Source organism: Piliocolobus tephrosceles, chromosome 5 (genome assembly GCF_002776525.5).
Source record: "Piliocolobus tephrosceles isolate RC106 chromosome 5, ASM277652v3, whole genome shotgun sequence".
Taxonomy (NCBI): domain Eukaryota; kingdom Metazoa; phylum Chordata; class Mammalia; order Primates; family Cercopithecidae; genus Piliocolobus; species Piliocolobus tephrosceles.
This window is the reverse complement of record NC_045438.1, coordinates 167857810-167881343: the sequence shown is the minus strand read 5'-3', so window position 1 is coordinate 167881343 and position 23534 is coordinate 167857810. Positions and strand designations below refer to the sequence as shown.

The following is a 23534-nucleotide window of genomic DNA, read 5'->3' as shown; positions in this document are numbered from 1 at the left end:
AAGTGATTCAAGTGACTTTCATTTGAGATCACAAAGATAATACTTGAACAGTGTCATTCATCCTTCTGGGGCTCCCTTCCCTTTGATAAATTACTATAATAATCTTACTCCTACACACTTTTCTCATATCCTTCGCCTTTACAGCATCACTAATCAAGTCTTACACAGAAGTGACCAGATTTCTTCAATACGTTTTTTTGATGATGTACACAAGGTCAATGCATGAAACTGTTACTCACAACCACTCTATTATATCTACGTAAAGGACCATAGGAAGCAGGAACGCATGACTGAAACGATCAACTGTTATACGGGATAATTAATTATTCTCTAGAATTTCAGAACAGCTTTAAGCCACTGAGTAATAACACAAAGTGTCCTAATTTCCAAACTATCCAAGAAATGGGTTTAAGCAAAAAAGTTAAAATCAAATTAATCTCTCACTCTCAGCAGATATGAGAAAAATGAGAATAAAATGAAAAGAATTCAAGCAAGTATCAACTGATAAAAGCATATCCACATCTATTACGCAAGAAACTTTATTTACTTACCTGTTGGAGGCAGGCAGTCTTTCCAATCAAAATATCCTGCATAAATTCCAGGTTCTAAGGAGCCAACGATGGGATCTGCTTTCAACTCAATGTAATTTTCAAAGAGTCTTTGATCTAGTTCTTTCAATGAGGCCATGCTAACCTATAAACACGTAATGATGAGTATGAGTTGCCTATTTGAGGGTGATGGAAAAAGTAAAATAATGTTAACAATAAATACTTCAGACTATAATAAAAGCACTTACCAATCTTCCTACAAAAAATCGTGAATTTATTTTACATATTTTCAGTAATAAAGATCTCTTTTAGCATAGCTATTTTGCAGAAGAAAAAATAATCTCCATATATGGACTATAGGTCATTGTATTAGTCTGTTTTCACACGGCTATAAAGAACTGCCCGAGATGAGGTAATTTATAAAGGAAAGACGTTTAACTGACTCCATGATGTTATGCATGGCCGGGGCCGGGAGCCCTCAGGAAACTCACAGTCCTGGTGAAAGGCAAAGGGGAAGCAAGGCACCTTCTTCCCAAGAGGAAGGAGAAGGCAGCCAGAAGGAGAAGGGCCCAGTGGAAGGGGAAGAGCCCCTTAGAAAACCATGAGATCCTGTGAGAACTCACTATCACGAGAACAGCACGCGGGAAACCGCCACTGTGATCCAATGACCTCCAGCTGGTCTCTCCCCTGACATGTGGGGATTATGGAGATTACAGATCAAGATGCAATTTGGGTAGGACAGAAAGCCTAACCCTATCAGCCGTTTTTGAAAATACTAACCTCTCATTTCTGCAAGCAGAGCAAGAGGCATTATAGATACTAAATTGTAATAGCCAGTAAACTACAATTAAAAAAGAACCATTTAAAATTACGTTACGTTTCTTCAGAATAACTAATTCATTTGAAAAGTGTTACCAATAGAAAATAATCCTGCTCTGACACTCTAGCAACCCCAGTGCAGCTCCCCTGGCTTCTCCCTCCAGTTATAGCTCTGCCTGTGTGGCCTGCAGGTCAGGCCTTAGATTCTAAGGCAACTCCACAGAGAGGCCAGACACAGGGCTCGCTGTCATGGGAAAAAAGAAACAGGAAGTACCCCTATTAGAAAGTCCTCTCCTTGGCACAGTTCAGCTGCATGCACTGTGGGCTCCTGATGGGAGTGGGAGCAGAAGAGGGTAAGAAGGCTGGCATCGGCCCTATATGAGTATGCCTGGTCTCACCAGCAGCAAGGAGGCCAGGAGTGGAAGAGAGGGAGGCAGAGACCCAAGCATGGAGGATTGGGAAGTCTGGGGTGTGGAGACTGTGTGGGCCCAGGTCACTCTGCAGGGGGCCGGTGGCTGTTCTGCTTCTGCAGCACTAGCCTAAGAGGGACAGGCTTCTCTCCAACACCAGGCCTGAGCTGCAACAAACTGACAATGAAAAATAAACACACATCTAAGGGAGGCAGCTGCTATGCACAGGACACCCATCAAGCAGTGAAATTCAGCAGCAGAAGAGACAAGCAACAACTTGAACAGAAAAAATAAAGAAAACCCTTATGGAGATTAAAGTATAATACAAAACAAGATTTCTAGAGGTGAAACATATGACTTCCAAAGGTAGCAAATGAGTAGATTAACAGAAGGAACTACTGGTCACTGCTGAGACTGATCTGAAGTATAAGAACTACTTCAAAGCATAGAATAAAAATGTAAAGAGACGAAAATTATGAAGAACAAGACTAGAAGATAAATTCAGGAGTTCTAACATGCAAAAAATAGAAATTCAAGTAAAGAAATATAAGCAGCTAGAGAAAAGGTATTAATTAAACAAGCAATAGGAGAAAATTTAACTGGATCTAAAGAAAGACCCAAGTTTGCAACTTGAGTAGGCTTGCAGAGTGCCAGGCTAGACTGGTAAGACAGCCCACACATCTAGGCTGTTAAAGTTTCTAGTTTCTAATACATTTATTCTAAATAGAGAGAGAGAGAGAAAGGGAGCGAGAGACTGACTTTCAAGCTTCTAGATCAAAAGAATAATTTACTTATAAAGAAGAAAGAACTTGTCTGACATAAGATTTCTCACATGCAATACCGGGAGCTGAAACCACTGGATTAAAATCTAGAGGAACGAAAGAACAGAACCCAAGAATCCTGTGAGCCAGCGTGTCATTCTCTTAACAGAGTCCAAGAAAGATACTTCTGGATATGCAAGGGTTCAAAGAGTATTTCACCCATGTAATGAGCAAGGGCTCCAACCTAAAATCAAATAAACCCGAACGAAGACGACGAACTACTGAGGAAACAGTGATGGGCAGTCACTCTGAGCTCCCTCTCGCCTTCTTCATCTCTCTCTTTCTCTAGCGTCTATAAACACAAACTGAAACGGATGAGTAGAGACTCCCTGGGCATGTGAAATACAAGTGCTAAGTAAGATTTCTTCAAAGGGAGGAGGCATCCAAAAGGAGAAGACTGGTAACACACAATGAAAGGACACCATATCAAAATCTGTGAGAGGGAACCCGTGGCTAGACATTTATAGCTGAAAACGTCTTCAAAGAAAGGTTTAAAAGGAGAAAAACCTAAACCACTGCTCTACTTTCCTGCCCCAAGTATCTAAAAAAAGAGAAAATTAAACCCAAAGAAAATAGAAGGAAAAGATAAAGAACAGAAATAAATTTTTTAAAAAGGCAAATATTAAAGAAAACTACCAATGCCAAAAATAGGTTCTTTGAAAACAAAAATCAAAATGATCAGCCAGGCACGGCGGTGCACATCTGTGGCCCCAGCTAGCCCAGGGGACCGAGGCTGCAGTGTGTTAGGATTGAACTACTGCACTCCTGTCTGGGTAACACAGAAAGACCCTGCCTCTTAAAAATTTTGAAAATTTTTAAAAATTAAAAAGGAATAATCACAAAAACAATAAGCTCCTGGGCAAGACTGAAGAAGAAATAAAGACAAAAACCCATATGTTGCCAAGAACAGAAATGAAAAAAAAAATTCCTATAGATCCTGAAGATATTAAAAGGACAGTAAAAGGACATTATAGTTTTACGCCAAAAGTCTTGACAACAGAGAGGAAACTGCTAATCTCCTGAAAAACACAACCTTCAAAAACTGGCACAACTAGTCCTATATGTATTAAACTAATTGAATCCATTATAGGCAAGGGCTTGACAGTGAAAACTTCCAGGTCCAGGTGGTTTCACTGGAGATGCTACCAAGGATGTAAGGAAGAAGTTACAGGACACAAACGTTTTCACAGAACAGAGGCTGAAAGCATTTCCTATTTTGTTTAATGAAGCCAATATAACCCTAATATCCAAACTGAGCAAGATATTATGAGAAAAAAATTCATACCAATAGCCTTCATGAACAAAGACATAAAAATCCAAACAAACTATTTGCGAATAAAATAAATAAATTTTAAAAATATATCACGCAGAAGTGGTATTTGTTCAACAGATGAAGAAAAAGCACTTGAGGAAACTTTCATGATAAAAACTCTCAGTAAACTAAGACCAGAAAGAAAATCCGCTGTGTAAACGGCATCTGCAAAACGGTATAAATACAGAATGCCTTCTCCAGAGGATCAGGAATAATGCAAGGTTGCCCCCTTTCACCACTTATTTCAAGATTATACCAGAGGTCCTAGTCCATGAGATCCGGCAAGAAATAATACCAAAAAAAGAAGAAGTAAATCTGTCTTTATTAACAGAAGACATGATCACGTATTTAGAAATTATAAGCAGGTTGACAAACTAATGAAATAAGCAAATTTACTGAAGCAGCAGAGTCAATAACAAAAATCAATTATATTTCTATATAATAGACACAGAAGAATTATAATACAATACTATAAAAAATAAAATACCTAGGAATAAACTTAACAAAAGACATGGAAAATCTCTATTGAAAACTACAAAACATGGCTGAAAGAAATTACAGATGGCCTAAACAAATAAATAGGTGATCAATATTGGTAATTTTCTCCAAATTCGATGAACTCCTAAAAGGCCTTTTCTTGGTAAAAATTCACAGGCTAAAATTTATATATAAATGGAAAGGACCCAAAATAGCCCAAACAATTTAAAAAGAAAAGTTGGAAGACTCACACTACATTATATCAACACTGACTATAAACCTGTAATAAATAACACAATGCAATATTGGCATAAGGATGGACATTGTAGACCTAAACATAAAAGTTAACGTTACAAAACTTCTGGGAAAAAATATTCAGGACATGGAAGCAGGTAAAGATTCTGACAACATATGAAAGGCATTAAACATTTTTTTTTTTTTTTTTTTTTTGAGACAGAGTCTCGCTCTGTCGCCCAGGCTGGAGTGCAGTGGCGGGACCTCAGCTCACTGCAAGCTCCGCGGCATTAAACATTTTAAAAGCTTGATGCAGTGGATCTCATCAAAATTAAACAGTTCTGCTCAAAAGATATTATAAAAACAAAACAGCAAGCCATGAACTGAAAAAACATGTACGTGTGACAGAGGACTTATATAGAGCCTTCTAAAAATCGTCAGTAGAAAGATGACTGATCCAATTTAAAAAATGAGCTGGGGCTAAACAAGCACTTCGAGAAAGAAGCTGCCTGAACGTGAGTATCTGAATATACCAGAACAGGTGCTTGGCATTAGTATCAGGGAAAGCCAATTAAAGCCACAATGAGACTGGCTAAAATAAACAAGACTGGCAGTATTAAGTGCTGGCTAGGATGCAGTTTATAACCGAGTTGATCACCGATGGAATGTCCACTCTGGAAAACGACTCAGAGTTCCTAACTGGCTTGTGCCACTACCAGCAATTGCACTTCAAGGTATGTATCCAAGATCAGTGAGTACAAACGTCCACAAAGAGACTGACAAGAATATTCGCCATAACTTTATCCATAAAGGCCTAAAACTGGAGACAACCCAATGTCCATCACCATGAGAATGATTAAACAAAATCTGGTTATCTAAACTCAGCAATAAAAGAAAATGAATCACTGGTACACACAATTTGGATGAATCTCAGAAAATTAATTGGGCGCAAAAGAAGCCAGATACAAAAGACTACAGACTGCATGGAACTCCACGTAAAGTTCTGGGACAGGCAAAATGATTCTCTGCAGATGGCAGTTGGAACGCTGTTGAGAAGGGAGCCTACTGAAAGAGGGCACAAGGGAAGGCTCTGTATTTTCATCTGGTGATGGATGCTGGACTGCGTGATGCTTAAGCATCAATCCGTAAGCTTAAGATTTGTACCTTTTACTGCAGGTAAATACCTCATTTTCTAAAAAAAGAAGGGAAAAGACGAGTTGAAAATAAATGGATGTGCAAATAGTTAACAGGCAGATGCTACAAAAAGAGAGTAGAATGGCAGTATTAATGTGTGATAAGGCAGGACCAACGTCAGGAGTACATAGCTCATAATTTTTGTTGTGAGGATTTAAACAGATATTCAGGAAACTTGCATAGCACACTGAAAGTGAACACACAATACATGCTAGCAGCTATTTCTATTATCTCAACGGCTTCATTTTCACTAACGCCCTGCTCACACTGGCTGCGAGGAAGGTCCCTACCACACCATGGCTGTCAGATGATGCAAAAGGGCTGAGCTGGGCGGGAACAGCAAATTAGAGAGGTAGAGAGAGATTTGGAAGATGGTTCAGGGGGTGAGTTGAGAAGAAAGACTGGCAAAAACCTCATGAGGAATGATGTCAAGAATAATTCCCAGTAATGGATGAATTAATTTTAAAAATGTGGTACATATACACAAGAGAATACTATACAGCCTTAAAGAAGGAGGAAATTCTGCCGTCTGCAACATGGATGGTGCTGGAGGACCTTATGCTCAGTGAAATAAACCAGGCATGGAAAAACAAGTACTGTGATCTCACTCATATGTGGAATCTACAAAAGTCATTATCACAGAAACAGAGTACAATGGTAGTTACCGGGGCTGAGGGGAGAGTGGGGCTGGGAAAGGGGAGGTGTTGATCAAAGGGCATGGCATGGTAACCACAGTTAATAATAATGTATTGTATATTTCAAAATTGCTAAAAGATTTTTAATGTCCTCTACAAAATGTAAGCTGGTGAGGTGATGGATATGTTATTCAGTTTGACTGACTCTACAATGTATACATAGATCAAACATCACATTGTGCACCACAAAAACGCACAATTATTGTCAATTAAAATGAATAAACAAAACAGAAAAAAGGAGGCATTCCCAAGTTGTGGCTTAGTGGTTCACAGTGGCTGCTGGCTAAGTCGGGAACACACAAAAGAGAAGCTGTTTTGAAGGAGGAAGATGACGGGTTTGGCCAGGTTGCTTTGAAATCTCGATGGAAACTTCCAGGGAGGATGTCTGGTAGGAAACAGACCTAAGGTCTCAGAATGACAAGCAGGTCAAAAATAAAGAATGTGGGAATCACGGGCATCCACCAGTGATGGGTGAAGCTGTGGCGGCAGATGAGGCTGTCTACAGAAACTGCTGAGTACGAAGAGGAAGCAGACAAATCAAATGCCCAGAGAACAGAAATACAGGGGATGGTAACACAATTATTTATGTGGGTTATATTTTATTGGCTTAGGTTCAAGGCTTTTGGCTTAGGAAAGCCACACCCTACCCGACTGGAGAACCAGCTGTTTCACTCCTTATTTCCCGCACTTCCCAGCTTCCCAAAGAGATGCAGTGCCTTTCCTCTGCTCTCTGAACAGCATCTGGAATGTGAACTCTGATGTCCTTTCTTGCTTTGTGAAACGTTTTCTCAGGTACTTTCTGTACTGGGGAGGTAACACTTTGTACATGACATGGTCTCTGAGCCCTTCTGACGGCGTCTCTCTCTAAGCACGCACGTTTATTCTTTCCTTTCCTGCTTGTACGAGAAACTCAAGGGTCAAATAGGGCCAAAATTTAGCCTCAGTGTTTTGAAGGCAGATAGGGTAAAAATTTAGGCTCAGTGTTTTGAAGGCACAAACACATCTGATCAACTTACAATTTCTGTCTGTAAGATCTTAAACTCTGAAAGAGATTAACTTACAACTTATTATATAAAATAGCCTCTAAACAAAATTTAGCTGATTTTGTTTATATGTACAACACAACAAGGAAAATGAAACACACACATATAGAGATACTACAGTAGTGAAGACACAAAACTGCACTCATTCACATCTAGGTATTCAAATGGTTTCCAACTTGAAATTTAACTATATTCAATTCAGCTAAAATAATCAAATATGTAAAATACAGTATATGCAGTTAAAGCAAAACTCTTTAAAATCAGCTGCTCCATATAAAGGAACTTCCCTGGACATGTAAGAAAAAGGAGCTGCCCCTCCACACCTTTCACACTGGAGCTTCTGAAAGAGATACAGGCTTCAAATAAAACTTCAATTAAAAATTTAATGCCAGGCGTGTTTAATGTCTACAGGCTTCGTCAGGTGAAAATTTGCAAGTATACAAATTCTGAATTAGATGCTTACTTTTTAAAGACTGGGACCCATTAAAAAAGTATTTTATATAGGTAAAAACACTCCCTGGAATTATGTAATTATACCTACCACAATAAAATTATATGCTGAAGTTTATTAACCACACAGCTCTGTTTTTCTTTCTCAGAGGTCTGAAAGAATTTGGTTGGTGGCAAATTTGGTTTGCACACTTAAATTGCAACTTATTTGCAACATATTTCTTAACTCTCTAAGAGCCTTCAAAATTAGCTCTTCTAGAATACAGTCAATGAACAGAAGAAAAAGCACTAACCTCCTAAACAGAAAAAGGCATGCAAATTAAAATACAACGAAAGCCTATTTTAACCTATCGAACTAAACATCGTAATTAAAAAGATGACAGAAATGTGATGAGATCAGCTTCCAAAAAGCAATCTGGCAATATTTACCAAGTGTCTTTGGGGCTGTGAATCTGCTTTGGGAGTCTATCGTGAGGAAGTCATTAGACATGTGATCAAAGACTATCTTTCACTTCTCAGGAACAACAACAACAATTTAAAATGACCTTAAGGTTACCAGTATGGGAGAGGTTAAAAATACTATGGTATACCTACACTAACAAATGTTATAAAGCCACAAAACACATTTTACAGAAATCTTCAACAAAAATAGAAAAGTACACACAACAATATACTCAGTAGAAAAACACAATGTCAAGTGAATTCAGAAAAACGTTTCTTTTTTCTCAAATTCCTTTTCACCATGTTTCATATTTTGATAACATATAGATAGGATATATAAAGTCATGGTTACTACAAATATTAAAACAGTGTCTACCTTTGGTTAGTGCATTATAGATTATTTTATTTTATTTTTTAGACTTCCCAATACTTTTTCTTTTTAAAAATAATGGTTGGGTCTTACTTTTATAAGTTGAAAAAAAAATGCATGATTGGAAAAAGACATCTCCAGGACTTGAGCAGAAGTTAAACGGCACGGGCAATACTAATGAAAGCGCACGCACATGGCAGGACGCTCCCTGTTGTCACATCCTGTCTGGATTCAAACAGCACCGAGTCCACCAAAGGTTTATAATGGGGCTTATTTTTAAGGAGGAACCTTGTGGAACACGATGATTTGGATACCCTGATCTCATGAATTACCATTCAATGTGGTTTCACAAAGGCCAAAACAATGTCCACTAACCAGCCAGCTTCACGTCCTGTTTTCATTTCTTCGGTGTGCAATGGACCCTTGAACAACATGGGTCTCAACTACATAGGTCCACTTGTACACCCATTTTCCTCCAGCTCCGCCACCCCGACACAGCAAGACCGACCCTCCTCTTGCTCTTCCTCAGCCCGTTCCACGTGAGGATGAAGAGGATGAAGACCTGCATAATGATGATTCACTCCACTTCATGAATAGTGTTACTACACTTTCTCTTCCTAACAACTGTGTTAACATTCTCTGTTCTCCAGCTTACGACATTACCAGAATACAGTATGCAACAGATACACAAAATGCATGTTGATGCGCTGTTTTATTCCTAAGGCTTCCAGCCAACAGGAGGCTACTAGTAGTTAGGTTTTGGGGTAGTCAAGAAGTTATACTCAGATTTTCGACTGCACAACCTCTGAGTTATTTAAGGGTCAACTGCATTCTCATGAGACCAGTTTTGTTCTTGAAGATGCGTGGTGCTGGACCGGAAAGCATCCTGCATTTAGAATGAGGAGATGTAATTTTGAGTCCTGCCTTGCTGTGCTACTTACAGGTCAAGTCCTTGACCTCTCTGGGTACCTTTCCCTAGGAAGATTATGGAGCTGATGATACCATCCCTGATTTCGTCCCAGGACTACGTGCACCAAATAAAAGTGTATGTACAAAATCATTCTAGCTTCGAGCGTCACCGATCATCACATTTTAATAATCCCCTAAAAACATGCATTTGTCTCCTGTTCCTATATTAAGGCTAATTTATCTCCATGGTCCAAGGTGAGGAACAGGTGAAGGGAATGAAAAACTGGCCGTTTCATGCTTCTCCTGGCATAAGTACCAAAAAGAAAGCAGGAGGAAATATACCCAGAAGAAACACTTGGCCAACCCTGGCTCACAGCAGAGGAGAGTCTGAGAGAAGGTCTGACCCCCAGTGACGTGAGGATGCCCGGTGACAGGAGGTACCCCTAGGAGAGACCCTCATCTTCAAGTGCAGAAACAGAGAGGGAATGAATGAGCCATCCACTGCGACCTGTGCCCTGTGACTTTTCTGGGATCAATGCCTCTAGAATTATTTGTCATTTGGAGGGAAAACTATAAAACAACAGTGGCAGTCAGCAGACCTTTCCCTTTGATGCCAAAAATAGATTTTACTTGGTTGGAATCATGAAAGTAACAGATTCACAAATTAATAAAATCAGTGCAAATGTTATCATCTAAATCGAGTTTACTATCTATTCATTTTAAACACAACTGAATTTCAAAATATTCAAGATGGTCAATTAAAAAAAAAAATCCACATTCTGAGTGGGAAAGAGCCTACCATTTATATTGCTACATCTCCAGACCATCTGTATTACCTTGGTCTCAAAATGATCTGGACAAAGACAAGGAAGGATATGAAAAAATCTTTTTAAAAATTAATTTAATTATACTTCTTAATGATATAAAGTGAAGCAACAGTTCCTACTTAGTACTGCAAAAAACCTAGAGAAAACCAAACTTGTTGCTTCTTTTACATGCAATTCCTAATCATCTCACATATTTTAAAATAAATAAAATTCCTCCAATAAATATATTCATGTCATTATTGTTGGTACATAAAAACAAAGCAGCCACCTTCCACAAACAGCCACTGTTTTACTGCAAGATCGCACTTTGCAATTCTTAACACAAACATTTCTGGAAATAAACGAGACATTTGGCCCCGAAGGCTTAAGCCACAACATTTCTCATCAGGATGATTAATCTTTACGAAAAGGCAGGAAAACAAGACAGGACCGCCCACTCTGACATTTTCATTCTTTGACCAAAAAATCCCACCGTGGTTCATGAACTGGAACCACCATATATAAAAAGTAGGTAATCCTGAGTGCATGTTGATTAGAAGATTAACCAGATCATTATCGTTCTCATTCTTTGCATTGAGAAAACTGTACTGACATTAAAAAGTGGTACCAGCATAGTTTTACTGAGAAATCTGATAAACCTTTGCCCAGGAACCAATCAACCTTAATAACAAGGTTACTTCATTTTTTCCTCTTCTGCTTACTTGAAAAATATATAAACAACAAAGTGCAACACTAAGAAAACTCACTCCACTAATTTCTACTGTGTCCCTTTTGCCCGCCTTTCTGCACGCCGTGATTGGAAAGTGGGGAGGACATGTTTTTCAGGTAGGATGCAGAGCGTCCCACAGCTGTTCTGAGCCAGCGGGTGTGTGTGCACGCGTGCATGCGCAAAGCAGCAAAGCAAAAGCATCCCTGAGGTCATACAGAAAGGGAGAGAGGAACGAGAGGTGTGAAGAAGCAGGAAGAGGTTTTTCTGCAGGCTCAGGGAGTTTGCTGCTGGCTGTATCTAAAGTGTTCACCTAAAAAGAGTCAAATATGAGGTAATTCTGAAAGATCTGGGCTTGCTGCCTTTCCCTCCTTATTTTCTTCCCTCCTTTTCCACAGCTCAGGTGAGGAGAGAACCAGCTCTAACCTTGAGGCAGTTTTGCTCTAGAGAAAAGAAGACAGTATATCAGCCATTCAAGGTGAACCACGGGAAGGAAGGGAACCATCCAAAGATGGAGCGGGGGAAGGGGGGAAGCAGTGTGGGCATGGGGCGGCACGCAGAGGGAATGGGCACTGCCAGCAGAAGAACACAGGCGAGGAAACAACTTGAAAACTGAGCTGGTAAAACCACCGACCTGTGCATTGTACATGAACTCGCTTACCTGTGTTATTTTTTCTATTCCTTGGAAGTTGTACTTTTCAAAATGTTCCGCGATATTTAGGAAGGTGTGACGTTCTAGAAAGCAGCAATTACTTAGGACTATCAAAAGGCGCTGTTCCTAAAAGCAAAACACAGTTTTAGAAAATCACATTTATAGTGCCAGAGAGAAGAGCTGATGAACACTCGCCAAGTTTAATTATAATCTCCGCTCTTTAACGTCAATATTCAATGCTTTGCTGTTCTCGGCTGCTTCTTTCCCAATATCATAACATAAAGGGAAACACGATAAAATCCTGCACCTTCACTATTTGCTTAGAGTTATATGCAATACACTAAAGAATCAAATATTTCCTTTAAAACTTAACAGCTCGTATGGAAAAACGGATTGATAAAATCCCATTAACTAGGATCAGTTGGGAACTGGGATCAGTGTTTCTTATGAAAAGTGTTCTACTATATTGTTTACTGAATACTTTGTATACAAGAAAAGGCTACGGGAATAAATATTTTTAATAACTAATTACATTTAAAATGTAGAAACTATTATAAAACAGTTCATACATTTTTTATAACTTGGAAGAGAATTAGACTGCCATACATCTGTAGGATGGGGTCCTTCAAACACCTGAGGCCGTTAAGAACTGTTTGTGTTTGCAGAAGAAAACAAGGAGCAATCTCCCTCTGATGGGGAGTGAGGGCCGCTGAGGGTGGACGACTCCACCTTAGGCTGCGGTCAGTGTAGCCAACAGGAAAGGGTACAAGCCAGTTATTTCTACGTTCTCCAGGATTCTGTTGACCTAAAGCAATTTCTTACAAAAATTACCAGACACAAATGCTAATAAACACTGTGTCCTTTCACAGTTCAAAACTACTTGGCAAATAAAATTCCAGGAACTGCCCTGATGCTGCTGGTGCGGTTCACCAGGGCGCCCGACCCATGCTCCTGCAGGTGGGCAGGCCTTCTCTGGAACAACTTTGACTCATCTAGAGCCTTGACTTAGATCCTTTGACTAAACCTTTGGCAAAAAAAACCCTTCCCATCACATACTCTGCATGCTCTTTCTGTGCATAACCAGAACAACTTACAGTAAAATAATTCGCTATAGTAAACGTGGATATGTGGTAAAAAGATAACATCCTTGAATTTAATTGCCAAGCATGTTTTATATCTCCCAATACTTTCATTTAGCTCAACAGTTTCCAAAAACTTTCTAATTCTTTTATTTTAAATGTTCCCATCTTTATTTCTGACAGAGTGTATAGCCTATTCACTAGCTGTTTTTGGTCAACAAATGTAAGTAAAAGGCCTAGGGATTATTAAAGGATTGTCAAACAAGTGAATGGCCTTGAATTACCCTATGGATAGGAAATGGGGTATAAGACAGGTAAATAGGGTTGTATTATGTGTGATACTCCTCCACATTTCGTGAATAAACGGCCAGAAGGAACACAGTGAATAAGCACTGGAAACTCGTCCAGGTGAGGTAGGGACGAGGACGCGGCACTCCCCTCCAGTCCCTGGGCCTGGAATTACCATGACACAGTCCCTGCAAGGACAAGGAATAACTAAACGTGACATTTCATCAGCTGCCCTGAACACGCTGTTTGCCTCAAAAACCGCAGCTGGTTGCTCAGTTTTGAAAATCAATCCTTAATTACTTTTTCCTTCCAGACTCAAGCCTCCTTATCTTGCAGACCTGAGCCTGCCACATCTTCTCTGCCCTGTTAATTCTGTTTTTCCCATTGTAATTTGTATGGCTCTTAAAACACAGAAAAGCTATTTGAGTGATTTAAAGTCTGACTCCTACCAGTACATGGTTGCTCAAATCTAATCATTCAGATGCAATAAAAGTGGAAAGAAAAACTGAACCGCACAGACTCTCAACCCTGGATGACTAATCAGAAGCTTATTAACAACTAAGATGGAGACGTCTATTTGAAAACAACAGCTCCACCTATCAAATGCAGCACGTGCAGGTGACGAATACGGTCTCGTGTTATTTCAGTGATTCCCCACAGCATCCCTATGACGCAGGCATCACCACCACAGTTTTGTTCAGGAGAACACGGGGCCTGCGCCCGCTCAGTGATGTGCCCAAGGTCACACAGGATGTGCTCCAGTGTCTTCTGACTCCAAATCTAGGTATCCTTCTTACCATAGCTGCTTCTCTTCTGGATAACAGAACAAGACCCTGAGAAGATCACACCAAATCTAATGAGATAGCTTTCAATGGAGAATACAGAGGAATTGAATTTAGTCACAAAAAAACACTGGAGAGTAAGGCAGGAGAGAGGAGGCCCTGCAACCTGCAGAGACCCATGTTAGGGGCCTGGGGATCGCTGAGAATAGGCTCAGTGCGAGTCAGCAGAGAGCTGCAGCGTCACGGGTCACAGGGAGTCCAGGGCTGGCTCCTGTGCTCCACCCACTGGAAGAGGCACAAGAGCAGGACCACCCCAAGTGCAGGGGCACAGCACACCAGGAGGGAGTGCCTGAGGACTCAGAGTGCCAGCAAGGGGAAGACTCCAGCAGTCTCTGTTCGGGAGGCCCTCTCCTACAGCCCTGTCTCCACAGGACTCCCCCTAGCCTGCTGCATTTCCATCCTCCACAAGCCCCTCAGCCCTTGAGGCTGCCAAGCATTCCTTGTTTAAATGCGATTTTCCATCCCTCTCAGGAGTGCTGTGCTGCTGTATCTGGATTTCCTTCTATCTCTCTGATGAACCCTTTTCAGGGCAAACTGAGGCCCTCTGCTACTGGTGAGCCCATAAATACTGGCACCCTCAACATTATTTTTATATATTTGGCCCTTCTCTCATCCAACGAGGGTGGGGTTCCCCAGCTTCCCTCGCTTTCTCTGGGCGCCCTGTTGGAGGAACACAGAGTGCCTTGGCGGCTCTGACCGGGCCAGCTGGCTGCTTTCCCCCAAGTGGGGACCCCGACCTCCCCCTACCAGGCACTGATGATGCTCTTTAGGCTACAGCTGGAAAACACTGAAGGATCAACCATGTTGCTAAACAGCAGAAACCAGCCCCGCCCTGAGGCAATGCTTTAAACCCTCCTGTAAAGTCCATACCCAGCCCCCTCACTGCCGACACACCTGGGCAGGACGTCTCTCCCTGCTGTTGCCTGTGCGGACTCAGGGCCGTCCCCTGCGTGTCGCTCCCTAATGCTCTGCCCTGATCACCCTGCAGTTCACACTTCCTTCTTTGGAACACCAGATGACCTCGCTTTGGGATGGCTCGGGGCGGCTGCCACCACTCCTGAGGTGACTCCACCTGCAATTCTGGCTCAACAGAAGAACCAGCATTTTCTTTTTTGTTCAGCCAGAATTCTTAGTGTTCTTATCTACTCCCAGGCCTTACATATTGCTCATGTACTGCTGATTCACAAATCTGTATCTGTATTTCTCTCCTGGGATCTAAACAAGGACATTCAACCACCCACTGGATGTCTCTACCTGTATGTCACCCATTCAACAACAAAAACAAAAAAAAAAAACGGGTTCTCTTGAACCTGTTTTTTCCCTGAATTCTCTACCTCAGTGAATGGTATCATTCTCTACCTAGTCATCCAAGGAATTGAATCTAGAATAATTTTTTAAATTACTTGGATCAAACCATATTTTTTCTAATATACCAAATCCCTTATTTGGGTATTCATACTTCTATACATAGCAGAAAATCTGGGTCAAACAGTTTTCCCGTGAAACAGACACACACACACACACACACACACACCCCCTTCAAACTCATGACAAACCAGGGAGGGTTATTTATTATTATTTTTTGAGATGGAGTCTCACTCTGTCACCCAGGCTGGAGTGCAGTGAGCTATCTTGGCTCGGTGCAAGCTCCTCCTCTTGGGCTGAAGCGACTCTCCTGCCTCGGCCTCCTGAGTAGCTGGGATTACAGGCGCCTGACACCACACCAAACTAATTTTTGTACTTTTAGTCGAGACGAGGTTTTGTCACGTTGGCCAGGCTGGTCTCGAATTCCTGACCTCAAGTGATCCACCTGCCTCGGCCTCCTACAGTGCTGGGCTTACAGGCGTGACCACCATGCCTGGACAGAAAGGGTTATTTTATTTATGACAGCTAGAGTTTGAGTTTCAACAGATGAATTTATATACGTGATAATACATGTTTGTGAATCTTCTTGAATACATATATACATTTTAAAAAGTATGTGTGTATATATACATATGTATACAAGCAGTGTGTGCATACATCTGTTTGTGTATAAGTGTGTGTGTGTAGAGTTGAGGCTGTACTCAAATTAAAGGCTATGAGCGAACTTACAGAAATAAAGCAGAGAAAAACAGAACTTCTCTGGCTGAAGAGGCAAGAGCTGTGAGGGGGATGGCACCCTTGTCCTCTGCCCCCTCCCCAATCCATCATGGCAACTCTCAAGCACCAGGAACTCCAAGGGCACCCATGTAACACCCAGAAACCACACAGACGCAGCCAGTATATGGAATGCCTGAAACTGCAACTTCAGCTGAGAATGTGAAGTGTGAAATTCATGTAAATTATACTTTCCTGAACACTTCACATAACAGAGCTCCAAAGCACAACACAGTGTCCTACACCGCATGCTACAGCAACGAGGCAGGAACAAAGTAATCAGATTTGTGAAATTGTTGTCATACAGTTTTAAAGCGGTTTACTTTCTAGTTATCGTCTGACTTACAGAGGTCAAGCTGAAGTCTTCATGGATACTTCCAAACAAATCAGGGGAAGAAACATCCACAGAGAGACTGAACATAGAAGCAAGTAGAAACAGTTACAAATAAAGCACTCAAATTCAAAAATGCAATGAACTATATGCAAATTTAAAAATGCAATGAATTATATGGAAAACATTTGGTGAAAGTCACATAACTTTTTTTTTTTTTTTTTGAGATGAAGTCCTGCTCTTGTCCTCCAGGCTGGAGTGCAACGGTGCGTTCTCGGCTCACTGCAACCTCCGCCTCCCAGGTTCAACCGATTCTTCTGCCTCAGCCTCCTGAGCAGCTGGGATTACAGGCGCCTGCTACCACCCCTGGCTAATTTTTGTATTTCTAGTAGAGACAGGTTTTCACCATGTTGGCCAGGCTGGTCTCAAACTCCTGACCTCGTGATCTGCCCGCCTTGGCCTCCCAAAGTGCTGGAATTACAGGCGTGAGCCACCACGCCCAGCCAGAAACTTTTAATAAGTGCTTTAGACTTAACAGTTAACAGTTCAAAGAAGGTCTGTGGATAACCTGTTAGCACGGGCAACGTGAATTTAATCCATAGTATCAGGGATCTGACTGACAGCAAATTCCTGCTGAAATCATGAGCTAAAAATATGAAATCAAATACAAGAAAACCTAGAAGAATTAAAAACTTATTGGGTCTCTAGGGAGGTGATAGTTTTATATACTGAAAAGCCAAAGCCAAAACCAGTAAATAGACAAACATGGATAAATTCCCAAATTGTCCACTGAAGATGTAAGAGGCATTTATTTCAGTATCATCTGTGTCAGAGCATAAAGTACACAGAAGTAACACATGCCAAGTGTAATTCAGAAAGAACAGATTTCTTAAAAAAAAACAACAAAAAACAGCACTTTACAATGCTGTCCTATACAACAGCATTATGAAAAATTACTACACAGATTTGTAAACCTCAAGAGTTAACATGTGTCCGCTGGAGCTCCAATAACTAAGCTTGACCCAGACATAATTCTACCAACACGCTTAGTTTCTAACAAGAGTAACGGTGCCTTCCCCTAACACCAGACTCATAAAAATAATCAACTAGGAGTTATATGTTTACATTTAATACTTTATTATTTATAAAACCTGTTCGTTGGATAATAAGCTAATCATGTCTTCAATTTGCTTGATACATCTCTAATAAGGCAAAGACGAGTTGAAAAGATAAACTACAGAAAGAATATAGGTCAAATATTTTAAAAAAACTATTACTTTAATATGAATAATCTTTCTTTCTTACTCGAAGTCTTAGGATATAAGACCAAGTATAAAATTTGAGCCTGTGTTTTTAATTCTCCTAAATGCATTAATGAGATTAGTTTAATTTTTACTTACTGTGTAGTATCTATATCTGCATCAGGCTTGGTGCTCAACTGTTCCAGACAGTATATAAAAACCTAAGTGAAAAAATAAGTTTCAGAACTCTCAGAGGAATGAACTCCTAGATATTCATCTATTTGGACATTAAAGACAACTTTACATAAAGTAGAATTGTAGATCTCATTAGTGGTGTGGCGTTGTGTGCATGCATGAATGTGTGTATATACTGTGTATGCCCCATTAACGACGAAATCTATATCCCATCCACATCTATTACGTGAGTAATGGAAGATTAGAAGTGCTACGTTTTGATCAATTATTAAGCATGTGAAGATATTTTCGGAAAAAGACGTTCCCTCATTCACTCACCCACATTCTCAACTTTCTGTGCCTGCAAAGCACTGGCTCCAAGAACAATCCTTCACATCCCAGACAGGACGTCAGCAACTAATTATCACTGAATTTATGTTGTGCTCTAACAGAATATTTGTGAGGTACCAAGAGAACACAGGAAAGGGGAGCGTAACGTAAACGAAACATTTGGGTATTGCTAAGACAAGTTGGAATTAATCTTACGTTAAACTTTGTTACCCACTTACCCTAAACTATTATGTCCACAGACAAGATGAAAAAACAATGCATGTTTAGTGAACGTCGTCTGCAGATGATGAATAGGAGAAGGGTTGACTGATACTTAGTACTATTTGAGGCTTTGGGCATTACTGCTTTCAATTATTACCTGCATTATATTAATGCTTAGTTGGCAAACCTCCTCTTGTGTTTTAGGTTGTTGGAAGACCTGCAAGGAAGAATTCTGATTAAACTTTTTGGACTTTGCTAAGAAAACAAGGCTTGTTGTGTATGAAGTTAGACATAAACAGTTAAAACATGGAACACTGCTACAGGAGTGGTGTCCTTCCTCTAAAAGGAGGACACGCGTGAAGAGTGGGCCTACTGGGGGGGTTTCCTCACTGTAGTGACTCGGGCTGGAGAAGACAATGCAGTCCTGGGCTGATGGTCAAGAGCCAGGCCCATCAATCACTGTCCACAAAGTGCGGTCTCTGTAACCGCTCTACCTACAACACCTGCACTCACACTTTAACCTGCATCAGCCTGTCTTGGAATCAGACATCAGCGCACCTACGTAGTTAAACTAAAAGGAACAAGCAAGCAAAGAGGGAGAAAAGATCTTGCAATACAATGAGTCAAAACTTCACCACTCTGATTCCCAAGGGCTCCTGGGAAACTGTGGAGTCCAAGTGGAGCTCGAATACTTACACTGGCCTCTCCCGGCTTACACTCCAGGACCCCCTTCAGCGACTGCAGAGAACACACGATGCACTGTTCGAAGTGACATGGCTGAAGGGAAAACAGCATACCATAAAATTCAAAAACAAGCACTGGCTATGAAGACATCTTTAACACAAGTGAATGCGGCCCCAAGGTCCACATTTTCCAGATTAAAGGAATGGAACAGAAACACAATCTGAAAAGTAAACTCCTAGTCATTGAGTTTTAGGTATGGCATATGTTTTGTACTTCGTATTTTAGAATGAATCAATCTTGAGACTCCAAAGTATATCTGATTCAATTAAAATAAAACTCAGATTTGACTAGAAATTTTCTTCAAAATTCTACCCTTCTAAGAGGGCAGTACACGACGAGCAGCAGATATAGGGGTTTATATACTGAACGTGGATTCTGAGCTATGTTCTGGGACGAGCTCAGTCTCCCAGATCTTCCCCATCTCTGGAACTGTTCAACAAAATTTAATGTTAATAATAATGACCTAGAGGATGTACAGGATCTATATCAGATAGACTGTAAACAGTCATTTTCTATCTACATTAAGTCAGAAAATGAAACTTGAAAATATGCCCAACCAATGGCATTTCCAGATAAGTTAGAACGAATCTTAGCTCCTAAGGCTGTTTAGGTTTTCACTTTGTGCCAGGAACTACTCTAGGTAAGGAAGATACAGGAGTAAGTAAGACAGAATTCTCATTATGTGAACATTTCAGGGAGGAGACACGACCATGAAAGTCAAAGTCGACAAAATGGTTTAAAAAAGTATAGAAATAACATAATTTAAAATAATAAGTGTCATGAATAAAAGAAGTAGAACTTGGCCAGGTGCGGTGGCTCACGCCTGTAATCCCAGCATTTTGGGAGGCGAGGCAGGCGGATCACGAGGTCAAGAGTTCGAGACCATCCTGGCCAACATGGTGAAACCCCGTCTCTACTAAAAATACAAACATTAGCTGGGCGAGGTGGCAGGCACCTGTAGTCCCAGCTACTCGGGAGGCTGAGGCAGGAGAATCACTTGAATCCAGGAGGCGGAGGTTGCAGTGAGCTGAGATCGCGCCACTGCACTCCAGCCTGGGTGACAGAGTGAGACCGTCTCAAAAAAAAAAAAAAAAAGAACAGAAAAGAAGGAGAACTCAGAGAACAATCATGATGGGGGGGTGGGGGTCTGCTTTAAATAGGATGGTCACAGAAGGCCTCCAAGACTGTGAGAACATTGACGCTGAGACGGGAAGGGCAAGGGGGACCAGCCCTTTGGAGGAACAGGGAAGGAGAGGAGCAAGTTCTCAGAGGACAGTGTACACAGCCCGCAGAGTGGGCAGGAAACCACTGGGAAAGCAGGACCGCAGGAAGGTTGTGTGTCACAGCCACCGAACCTGAGCACAGGTCTCGAGAGATGGGTGGGGCCGGGTTTCATCCGGAGCGAGACACGGGAGGCGCAAGGCTCAACCAAGCAGCTGTGTGCAAAGCACTGGGAGCGAGAGCCTCTCTTCAACACATGCATTAATTTTTAAAAGAGTTTGGGAAGAAAACTGAAGAGAAGAAAGGAAATGACATCTACATACATCTTTTAAAAGACAAGTTTATTTTCTTATGGAAAGGAATCCAGACTTCATGAAAGCTAGAACAGTGTGCCTCAGCTTTAATGTCATGACTGCACTTGGAAACCACCAGAGGGCATTATAAAGAATACTTAAAAGTGAAAGTACAAAAACAGTAATAAAATAAGAAGTAGAGGATGAAATACCAACTGCACAGAAAGCATTTAAAGAGGTAAAATGTTTGTTAGGTTACTGACCTTACTCATCTAACCTACCCACCTCAGAAGGCAACTTAAGATGTTACAATGATAAATATTGCTATAATATTGACAATCGAATCTGAGATTCAACCACGGGCCATTACATGTCCATGTTTGACCAGGTGCGGTGGCTCACGCCTGTAATCCCAGCACTTTGGGAGGCTGAGATGGGTGGATTGCTCGAGGTCAGAAGTTCAAGACCAGCCTGGCCAACATGATGAAACCCCGTCTCCACTAAAAATATAAATTAGCTGGGTGTGGTGGTACACGCCTGTAGTCCTAGGTACTCGGGAGGCTGAGGCAGGAGAATCGCTTGAACCAGGGAGGTGGATGTTGCAGTGAGCCAAGATCATGCCACTGCACTCCAGCCTGGGCAACAGAGCGAGACTCCGGCTCAAAAAAATTAAAAATTAAAAAAAAAAGTAAGTATGTTGATGTTCATGTGTGGTTGTTTAGATATCTTCTATTATAATTTGGACTCAACTTTCTTATTAATTTTATTTTTATACTCATACTAATATAATAAGTAGAAACAGAATACTAGAAAGTTCAATGAGTGCTTTCGGGTGAACTGGGAGTAGGTGATAGTCTACACGTTCACTATTTCTTTTTTCTCAAAGGAAAGAAATAGTCCTATCTCTGTGTATTGTCAGTGAGTCATCCAATTTAGATAACTGTCAAAAGTTATCACAAATCATTCCAGTTCTTCTGAAAGAAGAAAATTCTCAGAATCTCAGAATTATCCAAATTGAAAAAAGGCAGAAACCATTTTCAACATGAGAAGAAAACAGGATGCTTTTGAGTGAGCTGTTTCAGAGCTCTGAAGCTCTATTCAGAGAGTGCCTCAGCCGGGGGACAGTCATAGTGAGGCAGTGCTTGACCCTGGTGTACTTAATGGGATAAGCAGCATTTTCCTACCCCAGGCACAAGGAAAGAAAAAGTTTTCTCGTCTCAAACAAATGGGACTGGCACTACGGAAATCTTAAGAAAATATACATTTTCTTATATTGGTATGTGATAAGAGGTTAGGTTTATACAACTTAAGTCATGTTCAAAGTCTAAGAATTTTATATACAAGCCGGGTTAAAATACTAATACTCCAAGCTGGAATCTAGACTTGTGCTCTAAGCATTGATTCACCTTTCCTCTTAAGAGGTCCATGCAGAATAGCTAAAACAGACTCAGTGTTATCAGGTCTGTCGTGGTAGGACATGTCTTCAAGGACCTCTGGCTAGACCACGTCTTGGCTGACTCTGGAAGTGCGATTTCCTAGGGCTCACTCATTCGCAAGGTGCACTGGGGGTCCGTTCTTTCGTCCCTGCAGATAGTTATGTGGCTTGTGTGAGAGATCAAATGTGAAATTAGTTATTTTATGGTTGCAGTTGCACTAGGATAAAGTTAAAAAATCAACTACAAAGAAGCTTCTAAAGTAACTATTTCATAGCATCTTCACAGAAGCTGATGTACTACAACCAGGCAAACGAGGTCCCGAGGCTTCCAGGGAAGTGCACACTAGCTGACCACGTGTACATGAGGCACTGCCCTGGAGAAGGACCTGAAGCCAATCCCTGTTTTATGGCTCAGAGTTACTGAATATATGGCAGATTTTAAGAATGAGGCATAGGACCTTGACAGCAGACTCTGCTTTCTCAAACTGAACACACAATCTTTTTCCATTTGCGCATAACTGACTTGAGGCAGGTGTGTCTAACCTGCCTGCACCTGTTTCCTCCTGGGCAAGTGACTCAGTGGACGGTGGCCCAGTGATCCCTTCTGGCCTGTCTTCAAGCTTGCAGTGATAATTAGGATAGGTTTGTATAAAAGAGCTCTGAAAATAGTAAACTGAATGTATTATTATCATAGTAGCCCCAGTGATCACAAGTATTAATTTAACAAATAAAAATCCTTTATGTTTGTTCAGAGCTTTGCAGTTTACCAGGTGCTTTGGTCCACAGGACATCACTGTATCCCACCCACATCACTGTGAAGACGGGTTCTGCTCCTTGTTTACAAACTAAGACTCTAGGGTCAGACAGACCACATGGCTTCTTTAGGATTGAACTAGGTTCGATTCCAAATCAAGTGCAATAAATTTCCCCTTCATACCAGTGCTGCCCAATAGGCGTAGAATGTGAGCCACAAACATAAGCCATGTAAGAAATTTTAGATTTTCCAGTAATCACATTTTTAAAAGCTTTTTAAAAATAAACTCATAAAGTCAATTTTCATATAATCTATTTAATGCAACCTATCCAAATATTATTATTTCCCACGAAGTCAATATAAAAAGTGGACATGGCTTACATTCTGTCTTTTTGTGCAGGTGGTGCAGGTCCATACCTTTCTCTAGAGATTTAGTGTGAGGGAGAATTAACTACAGACTAGTTGCTCTTTAAATACAAATAATTGTGACAAGTAGAAACCCGATCGATTAAAATTTTCTTTCTTTTATAGTT

At 40.8% G+C, this 23534-nt stretch overlaps 1 protein-coding gene across 6 annotated transcripts in view; it reads right to left on the bottom strand.

The window, feature by feature from the left end:
- EXOC2 (exocyst complex component 2) overlaps positions 1–23534 on the bottom strand; it is a 194979-nt gene that overhangs the window by 42364 nt on the left and 129081 nt on the right. For all 6 annotated transcript variants that reach the window (XM_026456816.2, XM_026456820.2, XM_026456821.2 and 3 more), the window contains 6 exons: positions 19251–19331; positions 18712–18771; positions 17988–18049; positions 16603–16669; positions 11918–12034; positions 552–693 (listed from right to left, as the gene is read on the bottom strand). In XM_026456816.2, coding sequence (XP_026312601.1) covers positions 552–693; positions 11918–12034; positions 16603–16669; positions 17988–18049; positions 18712–18771; positions 19251–19331 — 529 coding nt within the window. The remainder of the gene's footprint in view (positions 1–551; positions 694–11917; positions 12035–16602; positions 16670–17987; positions 18050–18711; positions 18772–19250; positions 19332–23534) is intronic.